This window comes from Corvus brachyrhynchos, unplaced genomic scaffold, assembly GCF_000691975.1.
Source record: "Corvus brachyrhynchos isolate BGI_N302 unplaced genomic scaffold, ASM69197v1 scaffold450, whole genome shotgun sequence".
NCBI lineage: Eukaryota > Metazoa > Chordata > Aves > Passeriformes > Corvidae > Corvus > Corvus brachyrhynchos.
The window spans coordinates 473,791-489,216 of NW_008235749.1; the positions used below are offsets into that span (position 1 = coordinate 473,791).

General features: G+C 38.3%; 1 protein-coding gene across 18 annotated transcripts in view; it reads right to left on the bottom strand.

Annotated features, from left to right (window-relative positions):
• Positions 1-15,426, bottom strand: part of GIGYF2 (GRB10 interacting GYF protein 2) — a 75,365-nt gene that overhangs the window by 58,590 nt on the left and 1,349 nt on the right. For 16 of the 18 annotated variants that reach the window (XM_017726184.1, XM_017726175.1, XM_017726152.1 and 13 more), the window contains 3 exons: positions 5,199-5,278; positions 2,491-2,620; positions 197-292 (listed from right to left, as the gene is read on the bottom strand). In XM_017726184.1, the coding sequence (XP_017581673.1) occupies positions 197-292; positions 2,491-2,620; positions 5,199-5,239 (267 nt within the window). In that variant the 5' untranslated portion in view covers positions 5,240-5,278. Of the gene's footprint in view, positions 1-196; positions 293-2,490; positions 2,621-5,198; positions 5,279-6,880; positions 6,944-11,536; positions 11,623-15,426 lie in introns of those variants that run through there. The other 2 variants (XM_017726164.1, XM_017726157.1) reach the window with 2 other exon arrangements.

Genomic DNA, 15,426 nt, shown 5'->3' on the forward strand with positions numbered 1-15,426 from the left:
TTACTGCCTCTATTTTAATTTTCCTATTAAATTGTAGATCTGACTTGGAATCTCCTGCTGGCTTGTTTTCAAACTCCTACACTCTGAAACCTACTAATCTCAAATTTTATTGTTTTTCTTAATGGAAGCATACTCTTCATTATGTCTTTACACTAATAACAATCTGAAGATTTAAAAAAAAAAAAAGGACACGAACCTGTTCTTCTTCTGTAAAAGGTACAAGTGCCAGTGGTGGCAGGGGCTCCTCTTGTAAAATAGGCAGAAATTCCTTATCCAGAAGGTCTGAAGGTATCTGGATGAAAGAAAAAGAGCATTCTACTACATCCAAGTAGTATTTCCACTCCAGGGATGATGCCGCACACATTGATTCCCAAAAAATTTTTATTCTGCCAACTATCTGCATCCACCCAGTACTTCCAGTAACTTTTACTGGGGGTGGGTATAATTCCACTGGAAATGTACAACCCTCAGCAAAAAAAATTCTTATAAACAAGACAACACCCACCCACAAGGCCACAGACATCAGAACTCAAACTTACCCATCATTGCAGCTTAAATAAGAATCAAGTGACATTTCATCTGGTAAATTAAAAACTATTGCTTTTAACTTCAATGCATTTTTATAGCCAGATTTTTAATTAACAAAACTGCCACGTCCAGCACAGAGGTTGTATTTGATTTAAAGTAAGCAACTCCAATTTACAACCAACCAGGAGAGAAGGGAAAAAAAAAAAATGCAAACCCAAACCAACCAACCAAAAAATCACACAAGAAAAGCCAAGTACAACAAAACTATATAGATTATGTAGAGAACACTAATGATTTAAATCAAAATAAATGTTAACACTAATTTTGAATCAGAACCTCCATCAATAGATGTGACCTTGAGAATGTGGACAAGAAGCTCCAATTACATACAGCCAAAGTGAGCTCTAATTATGCCAACGGACAACTGCTTCAAAAATATTTAGTTCATAACACCGAAGACATTTTTTCATTTAGATATATGCTAGCAGAAGTCTTCCTGCTTTCAGTCAGTCTCTTAATCAGAGAAGCAACAGCTTAAAAACATTGCTGACATCTACCAGCTGACTAGAACCACTCTCAAGGGTCCTCTCAGTTGTCATAACTAGAATCACTCAACACCCTGGAAACATGTGGATATCAAAACAAAGACGTACTCTAACCATTATGCCCTTCTGGGAAACACGTAGGAAGAAAATATTCTTTTGGACCATTCATACCGGTGGGAAAACTTCCTATAACACAGGATATTCAAGGATTGTTCTGAATCAGCCCCAACAGCAGAGGTCTCAGCATCATCTGACATAACAAACACAAACTGCAAAAAGCAATGACCTCTGACTGGCTGACCTATTCAAGCATAACATCAAGATTTAAATTGCAGTTTCCTGAAGTAGAACAGGACAATTCTGCATGTTAAAGCATGGCTTTAAACTATCCCACACTTAACCGACTTAGAAAAATGTTTGACATTTGATGCCCTTAAATCCATGTTTGAGTAATGCAGGGCTCCCAGCATTATACGAGAATATCAGCACAGCCAAGACAGGATAGGAACATGAAGCCGTGTGTGCCCATCTCCATTCCAAGCTCAAGACACAATCTTGACATCATTTCTTGCAGTCTCTCCCTCCTTGAAGGGTAAGGCTTTCAGGAGGATTCAGACTTCCCAGTCTGCTGCAACAATTAACCAACCACTGTCACCACCTAGAGAAAAACCCAATGTTTACAGCTGCAAAATGTATAAATAATTTGCCTGAAAGATCTCTGAAATTTTATATAATCTTTTACATCACTGAGAACCTTTGTGTGAAGTGAAACCAGAAGGAAGTTCTTGACTTTCTATACTGCTCTTATGCATTACATGTCATTGTTTCTGTGTCCTGATTCCCAGGAAATGAGCTACCTGAAGACTGCTCTCACTGGGCTAGTTACCTGCTAAAGTGAATTGACTTAAAATGGGATAAATAAGAGACCTCTTGCTTTTTTCAGATGATCTGCTCATATGATTTACTGCCTGACTCTGTAGCTGAATCAAATAACTATTATGTACTACATTAAATAAAATCCTACTGAGGCAAGCAAATCTGCACAGCTGCAAGGAGACTTTAACCCACAGTCATCTCTGGAAGTTGGGACTGAATATGGCAGTGAGGTTTTTTTTGTTCTCTGGGGTACAGGAAGTTACCCCCTAAATGGGAAAAAACCAAAAAAACCAAAACCAAAAACCACACAAACAAACAAAAATACAAACAAACAAAACTCCCAAAAACACACTGGATGCGGTAAAAGTGCAATCAAACAAGCACACACACAAAAACCCCCCCCAATCAGCCCTCTTCAGTCTGGGATTGCAAGGGATACATGATTTCCTTGTCCATAATCACAAAATACAAACAACTATTCCTAATCACAAGACTGTCATTAGGAATACACACATCAGGCCATCTTCCTCTTCCTGCTCACCTTATTATCCTTTAGAAAAAGTGCCAACATTTCTTCTCTCCCATAGCGATAGTCTGCTAGTTTGTACTTCGGCAAAGCCGGAGACAGAGGAGGGGATGTCACACTCCCGCCACTAGACAAAGCTCGCAGCCTAAAAAGAAAGCAGAAAAGCAATGAAAACTGAATTGAGAATATCTTCACCTGTGCTACCACCCCTCTGCACATTTACAGATTTAACACAAAATAAATACAGTACTGAAAGTGAAGACATTAACAGTTTAACTTCAAAATTCTAAATCTCAGTGCTTCAATAGGAAGAGTGGAGGAGCCTCCCTTGTTTTACCCATAGCCAGGAAAGCAAGAAAAAAAAAATTCCCATGAGCACATCAAGGAATTCAACTTGCCCCAGGAAAACTCTTATGTTGACTGTATAGCAAGCCAGATATACCCCCCTAAAGCCTTGCCTAAGCTATTTACACAGTCTGCACACAAATCAGTGGGGCATCTTAATGACAACAGCTTCTTTTTGACAAGAAAAATTCTTACCATGCTAGGAGAGTGCAGCAAATATTAAGCTAAGGAAGGAGTTTATTCAGATGTTTCATAAAGTTTAACAGTATAGCACAGTAAATTTTATAGCCAAGTTTCTTCTTGTGTCTCTGGAATCCTTCCTCACCATAAATCTCTTTTCCACAAGTTAAAATAAATGGCTTTTTTTTAAGAGCGTATATACCATTTAACTTAGGCTATCAATAAAAGAAAAAATAAAATTTAAAAAAAAGACATGTACAAAATATAGTGACACTACTTCAGAGATATTGCAAGCGACAATCTAATTTATGGTAGCAGATAAATATGCTATTACATTTGTTCCCATCCCACACAGGTAAGTTACTTAACTTCTGGAAGGTCGCATCTTACCGTTATACATTATTCTCACTGTGCAGGTGATTTAGTCTCATTCTACAGAGCCACTTCCTCAGCTACTCAAATGTTCGGCATTTTTGAGTTTGAGGAACGTTTTACAAAAGGATATGTGTGTCAAGAAACAAAACTGCCCATTTTCTTACATTCTCTTTGATGGGCAACTTAGACAAGTAAAACAATAAAAGCTCTTCTCAGCAATCAAAAAATCCTTTGAAGGTAAGGGGCTCTAAACTAAAATGGTGATTCAGACGCTACCTTTCACCTAATTATTGAAGCATGCTTCCATTTGTTTTATTGTTCTTTAAACAGAAAGGAAAAAGTCATTTGCAAGTCAAATGTCGATCTTATTTTTTTAGTTTGGTGCCACCCCGTGGCAGTTCCTCCACATACCACTTCCAAACAAATCATGCCTACAGAAGAATTATTTAAAGGACTAGATGGCTCAGTACAATGCTCAACACCAATCCAGGTCAAACGTGACCCAGAGTTTGACTGTTAAGTGATACAGCAGCTTACGTGACAGACATGACTATAAGGCAACCCGAAAGAAAAATTATAAATCTTATGTTCCATTTTTCCTGTAAGAATCTAACAACTCACTGAAGTATAATATATGCTTCCATACATAATCTAATCTGGTTTTTAAACTAACTGGAGACTCACTATGAGAGTCCCCTCACTATGACACAGCAATGAAGCTACTGCTAAAATACATGCTTTTTTTAGAATTGTCTTCCCCCTTCTCTTTTTTTAATATAACTTTGGCTTCCATCCATCAAGAATCTAATCATGTCTGTCTCCTACACTGAAGAGCGCTCCAGCACAAGATATCTGCCTGGTGGGTATATTTATAGATAGTGATAAATTCATTCTTTAACCTTCTTTCATTCTAACAAAATAGACTGAGCTCTCATTGTTTCACAGGCTGCAAATCATGTCTTATTTCTTCACTGAATCCTCTCCAATTTCTGTACATTGTGTATAGAAATGTGTCAGCAAAAGTGAATGTGTTCTTCCAGTAACAGTCCTACCACATGCTATGCAGCAACTGTGTTTCCTATAACCACTCCACATTCCCATTCACACACTTGGGAACCAATCACTCTTCAGAAACCACACAACCCAGAATTCTTGTCTGTAACTGAAATTACCAATACTTTAACAAGAAATTGGAACAAATACTGATAATCACAGCTGTGCAATTGCTCTTTAGCAAAAACCAGGACAATGCAAGTCAGACAAGCTGTAAAACCAACAGTTGACAAAATTATATGACAGCATGGATTGAACACAATAGCTCTCTTTTCCTGACACTTTTCAATACAAACATGCAGGACACTGACATGAAACTCACTTTTACCATATTCCATACAGGACTTGGGTTTTTTAAAAGCAGGAAAAGAAAAAGCTCGCTTAGCTATAGATGTAAGTATAGTGAGGAGACTTTAAGAACTTCCTTATTAACATGCATCACATAGAAAGACTGAATAAGCACATCTTTAATTATTCTGTGCATACCTCCGAGATCATAGACATCATACGTCCCTCAAATCTTTGGCAGCAAGGTAATTATTATGCATTAACATAACACAAAACCCAACTCAATATTATAAAATTAGTCTTCACTTTGTCAATCGGCATTGTGTATGAATTGATTTCGATCACAGGCCAGGGACTGAGGTGAAGCAGGATGAAACAACAAAGATACTGTATCCCATTCAGTCCCATAATAAATTCTGCTACAAAGGAAAAAATTTCCTTTTAGACGAGTTCTGGAGTCTGACAAAACAGACAAAACTTACCATTCAGGCCCAAAGTTAAGTGTCTGAGTTTCTGCTGCCATTTTTTCCTGTTCTATTTCTCTTTTTTAAAAAGCGTGAACCTGAAAAATAAAAATATTTATTATGAAAACAGCTGGTTTGATACAGCCCTTCATAGATTAACTCAAAATACAAAAGCACACCTGGACATGCAAAGAAGTGAAAAAATGTACAACATGGAAAAATTTTAAGAAATCCATTTCAGCTCTTCAGCACAGATTGATTTACTAATATAGGAGCAATTGCATCAAGATTTCTTCCCTAAATCCCTCTATAACAGCTCAAACAGGACACTGGATCAGGGTGTCTGAGGAAACAATTTGTACAAACACTGAGAACTTGATGCATAATCCTCTTCTCTAAGAACAGTAATGCTTAATTAACAGAACTGCTGCTTCCTGACAATTACAAGAGGATAAAAACCCCACTAGAATTACAGCAAGACAGATTTGCCAGCTGAGTGGCAGAGTATTCAGAATTTTCCACTGTTCACTCTTGAAAAATAAGCCTTCTAAAGATCGAGTATATCCAATGCTACAACATCCTCCAAAATTCTGCAGGCAAATGACAGTATTTTTTAATTCTTGGTTTTATTAAGCAAAAAAAAAGCATAACTTAAGACTTCGGCTACTTTCATTGCTACTAGCCAAGGCAGGTCCTGCAGACACTAGCAAAGCTCAGGTCAAGTTCCTAAATATCCGGAGTTTGTGGATAAGAGCAGATGAAGCCATACAGGAGGGAAAGAAGACGACTAAGGTAAGGCTATGAACTTTTCCCTAACAGAACCAAGTCTAGCTCAGGCAGTTCTGAAGAAGTGTCTTTTCACACAATAAATACAGCTCTTCTTTCCTTCCAGCAGCAACCAAATCCAAATCTGCAGAGGAAGATAGTTTGGTTTTATAACAACCAAACACACTGTAGGTAAAGCCCAAGGAAAAAAAAAGATTTGAAGCATCATCTGCAGACACTGGTTGATTAGACTTCAAGAACCCATAATGGCAGGGAGGGAACTTTGCTGTATCAGAACCATATCCCTTAACAGACCCAGGGACTATATAAGGAACTTCATGAGTTTGTCTATATTTTGCATGAAAAGGTGATGAAAAAGAAAAGCAAAATCTGGGGAGGTAGAGGTGGAAAGGGCATTAGATACTGAAGAAAACAAGACAAAACCAAACAAAGGAAACAATTTTTTTCTTATATGCCACAAAAGTAATGATATTAAAGAAAATAAATCAATACCCTCAAAGCTAGAAGATGACAAAACATACTGAAACCAAATCTGTTAAAACTGCTTGAGCAGATTTTACCCAAATATTTTGGGCATAAGATTCCAAATGCTTATAAAACTCCCTGCAGCCTAAACCCACCAACTAGCACTTGGCTTATGTATTTTTAAGGCATCCTCTTTGTCCCATACACAAATTAATTTATATACAGATTGTAATGTTTTTATTTTCACAATAATTCTAGACAATGAAATGGAATTATCCCTACTACCTGCACCAGAAGCTAATACAAAAATACCCAGATATTCTCACAGGCCTAGTCTGAGATTATTTTGGTCTGATCTGAGTTGCCTTTCTGAAGCAGCTGACAGCTCATCAGAACATTCATGGTATATCCATTCATCATCCTGAAAATCAAAATAAAAGGTGACTTACCCAAAGACAACATGCAGCAGCCACACATGAAAATATTGTGGGGCAATTCAAGTAAACCATCCTGCACACTTGGGCAGAGACAAGCCTCTAACACAATGCCTGGTAGCCTTAATTGGATGGCTGTCCCTCCACTTCCTGCAACGCCTGTAATCCTTCTGCTGGGGGTGGGGCAGGGTGGAGACTTTTCAGATCAACACACGTGCATCACTAGGGAGCCCGGGATCTTTTAACTCCCAACATCAAAGCTAGGCTAGTATCAGTAATAGCAAAAAGGCTGGCACTGAGGGTTAAACTGCAACGAAAACACAGCTGAAATGCATCACGTACAAGGACAAAGCACTAAAAACCAGTTAGGATCAAGCTGTTTACTGGTTCTGGACCCACTAGGCCCCACTCTTCAGACTCTGCATTACCTTCCCAAAAAATTGAGGATGCTGTGTCATGTTTCTCTACAAGCCTCCTTAGCAGTTTAGTACTTCAAGAATGCTAGTCTCATCCCAGTGAGCGGCTAAATGGTTTTCCCTATCCCTCATTTGGGCCACCGCACTTTGTTTTGTGAACCCTTCCTCTTCTGTATTGCATTCAGGTAAGTTACTCCATCCCTTGAAGTTCTGACTGTATGAATTTTGAACTGAAAACAAGACAACTGTAAGTGAATGAAAATGTACTGAATACATCCCCCTAAAACCCAAAACAGATGTGCAGATTATCTGAATAGGTGTGACAGGTGAACTGAATAGACAACATTACCTGGAAACAAAATGCACATGAAAAAAAATTACAGGCAAGGCTGAGAGAAAACTGTTGGACAAGAGGCACTCTGGAAATGGGCAGTGATTTGGGAGGAGGAGGGCAGAGAACAGGGAAAAAGCTCAGAAAAGCTAAGACAGCAAGTGCACCAGAGGAAAACACTAAGCCACGTCAGAGCAGATGAAACAGAGGGAGTGGAAACCCTGTGCTGCTTCTGCTGGTTCTCAAAGAGGCAGCCAGAAGGGGAGAGCATGGAAGCCAACCCTGAAAGGAACCTCTGACAGTGACTGCACACCACACCTGGCTGGTGTGCAGGAGAAGCTGTACTAACTGGAAAGGCAAGTTGGAGTGGACTAGGCAGCACTCACATCACAGGAGGCAAAAGTCAGGGTGGAGCAAGAGAAAGCATGAGGAATTAGGAGATGGGAATGAATGATCAGGTCACAAATTCAACCATTTTGGCTAAGCAAAAGGCATGAACTTATCACATCTTTATTATCTAGATCACTTTCTTGGGTCTTAAAATTCAATATTAATAACTGAAATGTTGATTTTGGCCTTTATTAAAAAGCTGCTTCCTTATTAATCAAGGATGGCAAACTACAAAAATAATACATACCTAACATTTCCTCCTTGATACAATTTAATGAGGAAAAAGCCCCTTTCTGAACAGCTAGTTTTGTGAGTCAAGGTTTTTCTCCAAATCAACAGCTATTGACTGAGGAATCTCCACAGTGGCAAATTTTATATGGGCAGAGAGCACATGGGGCAGCCTCAAGCTGAAGCAAGAAACTGAGGCAATATTTTGATAATGGCCAGTTAACACTACTGCTTGGCCAAGAAGGCTACCTGGTGCTTCCCACCACTCCTCCACACAGGAACATTTTCTCCAAAGTTTTCTTCAAATAAGGTCAACACTTGATCAAGGTGCCGGTACAACCCTACAAACCACTGGGGTTTTCCTGCATATTTCGGGAAGAATGGAATTGGTTCATGAACCGGAATTGGGACCCCATTTTCCTGAGGTGACACCACAGCCACCGACCTGCCATCAGCATGCAGGAATGAAGAGAAGAAATCACATCAACCCCACAAACAACCTGCAGGCTGGCAAGGGGGGAAAAAACCCCTATTTTGTCAGGTGCTTAGTACTTTTTGTCTGAACAGACACAAACTATAATCCAATAACATGAAGCCTTTAAGTACCTTTCACTCACAATTAACAGATAATATTACATATGCAGAAGCTGCCATCAGCAACACTCATTTCACTGGTTCACTTTAGGAACAATGCTTATTTTACCAAGCTTGCAGTTTCTTAAATTATTTTTCAAGCTCACTATTTAGTACCTTAAAAATGTATTAAAGCTCATAAACATCTGCTACAGACACAAGCCTGAACTTGATTCTACTGCCTAGATTTATGTGTTAAAATGCATAAGATGTTTCAGTTGGAGGTCTACAATTACTGTGGGACATTTTGCCCATAAGCTCTGGTATTTTATTTAAAACATACAGGTAGCTAATAAATAGCTAGACAAAAAGCTGTTTTCAGAGTTTTGAAAGATCAAAACTACCATGTTTCCCAGACTTTGCTCAACCTCACATAACTGCCATTTAAGGTTCATCTGTTACTGACAGGCACCAACATTAAGATTTTCAGACGATGTTAAATTCCTACATTTCTATTACAGAATTCTCTCAGCTTGCAGCCCATGGCAATCTCTCTCACCAAGATGTTCTGCTGTTCTAGGCAGAGACTACCAAGACAGAGATTCTTAGTGTTCCAAGTCTAGGCCATGGCTGCATTCAGGTCTGCCCATCTAATCTTTTCTGCGGACAAAAAAACAAAACAAAACCCACCAACGACAACAACAAAACAAAACCTAACAAAAAAACCACCATATAGTTTTGGGGCTGCTGCATGCTTAGATTTTTTATTAACGCTGGAAACCCAAAAAAGATATACCACTGATCCTTCCTATACACAGCTATTTTATTTTGAAATGGTCTACTCTTCGATCAGAGATGTTTAGGAAGAAAAGTATCCTTTCCTTTCAAGGTAGTTCTGTTGCTACTGTAGGTCTGAAACAGTCTTTTAAACCTAGAAATTGGATGAAAATTTGAGAACCAAAGAACACAACAGAAACCCAAAATGAGCAGACTTAAGTGCAAGGAAATGGGTTCTCCTTAAATAAACACGGAAAAGGAATTTAACAGCAGTGCTCCACCATTCAACAGCAACATTACATCAAGATGACAGAACTTCACCTTCCACAAGCAAGAAAACATTCCACAGGCAGCTACTAGAGCTAGCTAATGTCAGTGCCAGTAACTGTGTTTTTAAAAAAATTAACAGGTTGACTGAATAATTAATGCTGATTTCCTCTAATTCTTGAAATATTAAAGATGCTCCACAACTGTATGCAAGCCACCTCTGAAGTACAATGGTAAACAGGATGACTCAGGTGGCTACACTACCTGTCTTGTTTGATATTAATCACTGGCTAAAGCAGACAACACTGATTAAAGGACACTGACATAATTAAGGCCAGGAAACATAGACTTATGGAAGACATTTCAATGAAAATATAGTTTTGTAAGAGTAGAAATGTCATTGCTTGAGCAAGTAGATAAATTTTAACTTCTGCACGACATTTCAATTCACTGGAACGTTAAAAAGGACAAAATCATTCAGAACCACACAAAAGGTCTCACGTCATCACAACCTAATTTCTATTCTCTTCTAAAGAATCTGCAACAACCCATCTCAGACAGAATTCTCAAAACCAAGTAAAAGGTAAGAAGCTATCTTCTACAGAGTCTGTAACACTGACCCACAAAACTTCTAAAACCTAAGGATGACAAACGTGGATATGGTAAATAATGGAAATGACACATCATCAATAGTACCATCATGAATTATTCAATGACTCAGTCCAGTCTAGCAGGTTGCACTGAATAAAGCAAAGTCAAGAGACTCACAAGCAGAACACACAGGTGATATATAAGAAATGCAAGACTATTCTGGAAATCAGTCCTGAAACCATGCTGAGATTTATGACATTAATCAACTGAAAAGGAATATATGATACAGCATTGACTAAAAGAGCTAACAAAAAACACTTAACCCCAGAAAAAGAAAATGCAGAGTACATATACACCAAATTTTACCACTGAAGGGATATGGTGTCTTTTCTGTTGTAAGAGGCAAAAGAGCTGATAAATCAGGTGTTCAAAAATTGATAGAACCTGACAGACATGCCCTGCAGTGAGGAGAAAAAACACCAACAACATACTAAAGCTCTATTTATTGAGCTTTGAGAAAAAATTAAGTATCTTAGTCTGTAAATGATCACGCAGGTAAAAACATCTGAAGACCCAAGTTTATTCAGTGAAGGGACTGAAGCAAGACATTCAGAGATAATCAACAAAGTTAGATGGTTTTAGGTCAATGTGACATGATTTTCTAAGAAGTATGTTCTAGTATAAACAGAAAATTAATCAGGAAAAAAAAATCTATTAGTCACATTATACAAGATGCCACACAAGTCACAGGAGTCCCTTCTGGCTTACCAGACCTTATTCCTGATAAAGACAGTGAATTTTCCAACCCTTGCAAAAGTATTTCAAACTCTCGGCAGTTTCTGAACAAAAAGTGTCCAAGACTACCTCAAACAGCGCTTTCAAATTGGCACTCCTCTGCTCACTACACAGATCCACTTAAAGCTTTATGGAGCACCGCAGCTTGCAACATCTTGCACCCTCGTCAAGAACAACAAATACAAGTAGCCCTTCAGGGATAGAATGACACAAGAGACTAACAAGACCTACACACCTAAAAACCAAACCCAAGAAAAATTTAGAACATTAAGTAACACAATGCCAGATGTTCTCCTTTCCTACCTACTGTTGTGAACTTGATGGTTTAGAGGTAGGCTGGAGAGCTATCCACTTCTTGCTTCACGCAGCCAAATCTGAATGCTTTTCCCACTTTCCCCACCAGAACACAGCGCGACCTCCACCTTTATTACCAGACTCCCAGCCAAAGGCAGACACCAGCGATTAAGCTCCAAGCAGAGTCAGGGAACCACACCCTTGGCCTTGCCACTGGCTGGAACACAAATGCTTCTCATTCCAAATCCTATCCCAAAATCCTGCCAGGGCTCACTTTCCAGCTAAAAAAAAAAAAAAATCACTTCCACATCTGTCTACCTCGTACATGGAAAACTTGCTGGTAGATAAACATTTCGTCTGTGCCCTTCCACAAGGCATTACAGATGAGGATGCCAAGTCTGTCTACCTGCTCCCCAGCAAGGCCAGCAACCAAAACCCCACTGCAGCACCTCTCTCCCGCTCGTCACACACGTTATATAGCCAATATGTATTTTCTAAGTGGAAGAACATAGCTTCAGACTACATTCACTGAAAACAGTCACTGAATTAACAGATCTAGGCTGCTGTGAGGGTTCAGGAGTTTGTTCTTAAAATGTAATTTAAATAAGCAGCTTCTTTGGGCTTTGGAAATTCTCTCCCTCCCCTCTCCCCCTGTTCCTTAAGGCTTCCTGCTCATGCAGTTCTGAGACATCCTATACTTCAGGAAACAAACATCCAACAGTGAGTGTTTAATAAAATGTTCTAACAGAGAGAATCAGAATGTGTATCAGACTGCATACTACCTATGAACTACAACACTTTTTAACAGCTTACCAATTTTTGCAAAATTTGCTAAAAAAATTAACTTCTTTTGATCTAAGAACCATATCTTTGTAAATTGACTTGTGATGTTAGCCTGATCCCAACCTTAGTACTCTTAAAACTTAGTATAACAGAAAATCACATATGCAAATGATTCAGCATTAACTAAGGCTATCATAAAAGCTTCCAGTGGTTTAAATGGTGGTTGAATGGGGCCTCTGATTTATTAAGTTATGAAATGTTTTTACATAAAAACCTTGCCATATGCTATTCCATGATCAGCCTCACTCACTTTCTGTCACACACAGTCTAACACTGACGTCAGTCCTGCTTTGAGCAGGAGGCTGGAGCAGACAACCACCAAAGGCTCTTCCAACTAAATCATCCTCAGATTCTAACACATGTGGCTCAAAAGATCAGTTTATAAATCCATTACTTGCCAGCCAAACCAACACCTTGCCACATGACATTCTAAGGCTGAAGACATGTAAATTCAGCTATTCAGCTATCTATCATCACAAAACTTCACCCGAAGCCATCTCCAGTGTCCAGAGCATATCTCTTCCTTATTTTTTCCAGTCTGAAGACTGGACACAATACCACATACATATCCCATCTGCTTTCACCCAAACTGATCTACCCACTGACATCTACAGCCTCTGAGTCTCCCAGTCACACAAGCCAGTATCTTTATCATAAAATACTACTAACAGAATGCAATTTACATTTATTATCAAGGAGAAAACATAAAAAACCCTGTTTCATTGTAGCCAGAACTTGAAACAAGTATTTCTCTACTGAATAAAAAGGACAAAATTTCAAGTAACAAAACTTGAAGTGCAATGCATCATGCTTACTTTCACTGAAATAGTAACTATTTAACAGTACAAAACTATTTTCTAACCATTTTTTGTAACTGCATATGTAAGCTTGTTTATCTGTTTATAATGACAAACTACATATACAATATACATATATAAGGAGACCTACTAAAGCCATCAAGTAATTGTTCTTTATTTCCCTAGACTTTTTAAATATATGCCCAAAGAGAGAGAATGATGATAATGCACAGTTTTAATAACTAGCTGAGACAATCAAAAATTAGTAAGTGATCCAAAAGGCAGTCAACAAAGCAGTGTTTGAAAACAATTCTCTAAATATCCACCAAAATTTTTCATTGACCTATACACCCTATAACCTCTACACAGCTCATGGAATTCCTTCTGATTTTCTTTATAATCCTGATGTCTACATATCCAGCTTCTATATATTACAAGCTTTAAGGATTACAGGAGAGGCTCACTCCTGAAAAAACATGCTTTGATTTCATGCTTGCAAAAACCTCAGATGCATCAAAACAATTCTATGCATCCTTTCCTTTAAAAAAAAAAAAAAAAGACAAAGATAAAAATTTTAATGGCAGGCTAGCTTCCCATGCAAACATCAAGCCATCTCTACAGTGTCTAAATTCAAGGAGAGTTTATTCACCTTTAGAGGAAATGGAATTAAAGCCCTCCCTCTGCAAAAAAAGAGAAGTGGACACGTTTTGTAATCAACACACAGTGGCAATCTCAGCTCCTAACAAAGCAATGCAAAGACCTCAGCCTGCTACAATCCCCAGCTGCCATCTGAGCTAAACATGAAAAAATAATGGTATTAAACATTCCCATGATGAACTGGTTATATATATCCAACACACATATTACCACCAACCACAAGAGGGCCAATGTCGTACAGACCTTGTCACTTAAAGCACTTAATTCTTAGTTCTGTCCATAACTTAGGCACACCTTGAGCAAACTTTCTAAGTTTTCTCACTTCTGGTGATTTTCAAGCCAAATCCTTTGTGCAACAAAAAAAAAAAAACGTTCCAGAGTTGAGAGCAAGAGACAAAAGGAGAGGCTAAGCTGGGTAGAAAACTGATTTTGTTCCCATAAAAGCAAACCCCATCCCCCTGCAGCATTTCACACATCTTGGATTTCAAATGTCACTCTATGAATTAAAATAAATTGATGAGAAAACCACACAAAGAAAGAGCCTCTTTCAAGGCAAATGCTTCCTCAGTAAACAAAGAAATAGGTTTCTCCTCACCAAGGCATCCAATAGATTCATAGCAAGCTCTGTAGGGAGAAGGCTCCCTTGCTCTGCCCCATAGCTCTACCTACTATCATGAATTAAATATAGCTTATCACCACTAATCTTTGAGCAGAGGCACTGAAGGGGGAAAAAAGCAAGAAAAACAGAAAAATTAAGAAAAAAATGCTTGGAAATGGATTTTTTTTTTCCTAAATCAGACTATGAGAGAACTTAACACCATACTTTTAAAAGTCCTAAGGAAGAATTTTAAAGACCTTAATGAAAGAATAAGAAACATATATATGACAGTTACTTGAACTTACAAGACCAGATGAAAGTAGGCAAAATCAAATTTCACGTTCTTAGTAATTAAAATAAATAGATAAATAAATGAAGAGAGACAGCAAAGGGGAAGGTACAGATCATAGTGCCCAGCTCATCTTCATCAGTTACTGTGAACCAGTGCTTTCCCTTCTAGGTTTAAACAGAAAGATCTTCCAGCAGAGAGATGTACCAGCAAAGCCTTCAGCCATTCACTGTCCCAACAAGGTGTTCCAGGGGACTCTGACATTAGGGTTGGCTTTTTTTTAAATGAAATATCTATAGAGCTTAAAAAACTGCTGCTTTTTTTCTTACATTCAGGTATGAGGAACTCCAGCTTTTGACAGAACTTCATTCAGACAAGTGGCCTTAGCAGAGAGATACAGTGGCACTTAGTCTCAAATCCTTAAAAAACCCAAAACCTTCTTCACACTCCCTTTTTACACAAAGTTTTTTCCTCAACCCAGGAGTAAAACAGTAAGGAAAAAAATTAATTACAAAGCTCTCAACTGTCTATTTACAAGCATTTTTTTCACTTACATAATCATACAGGTCATAGTTTTAGTTTACTGTATGTTTTAGAAAGGCAATCAAAAATGCTAATGGGAGCACCTGAGGATATTTTACTATCCTCAAGATCAACACTTGTAACAAAAAGAGGATCTGCAAGAGTTCAAGGCTTTACTGTAGTATCAAGTTTT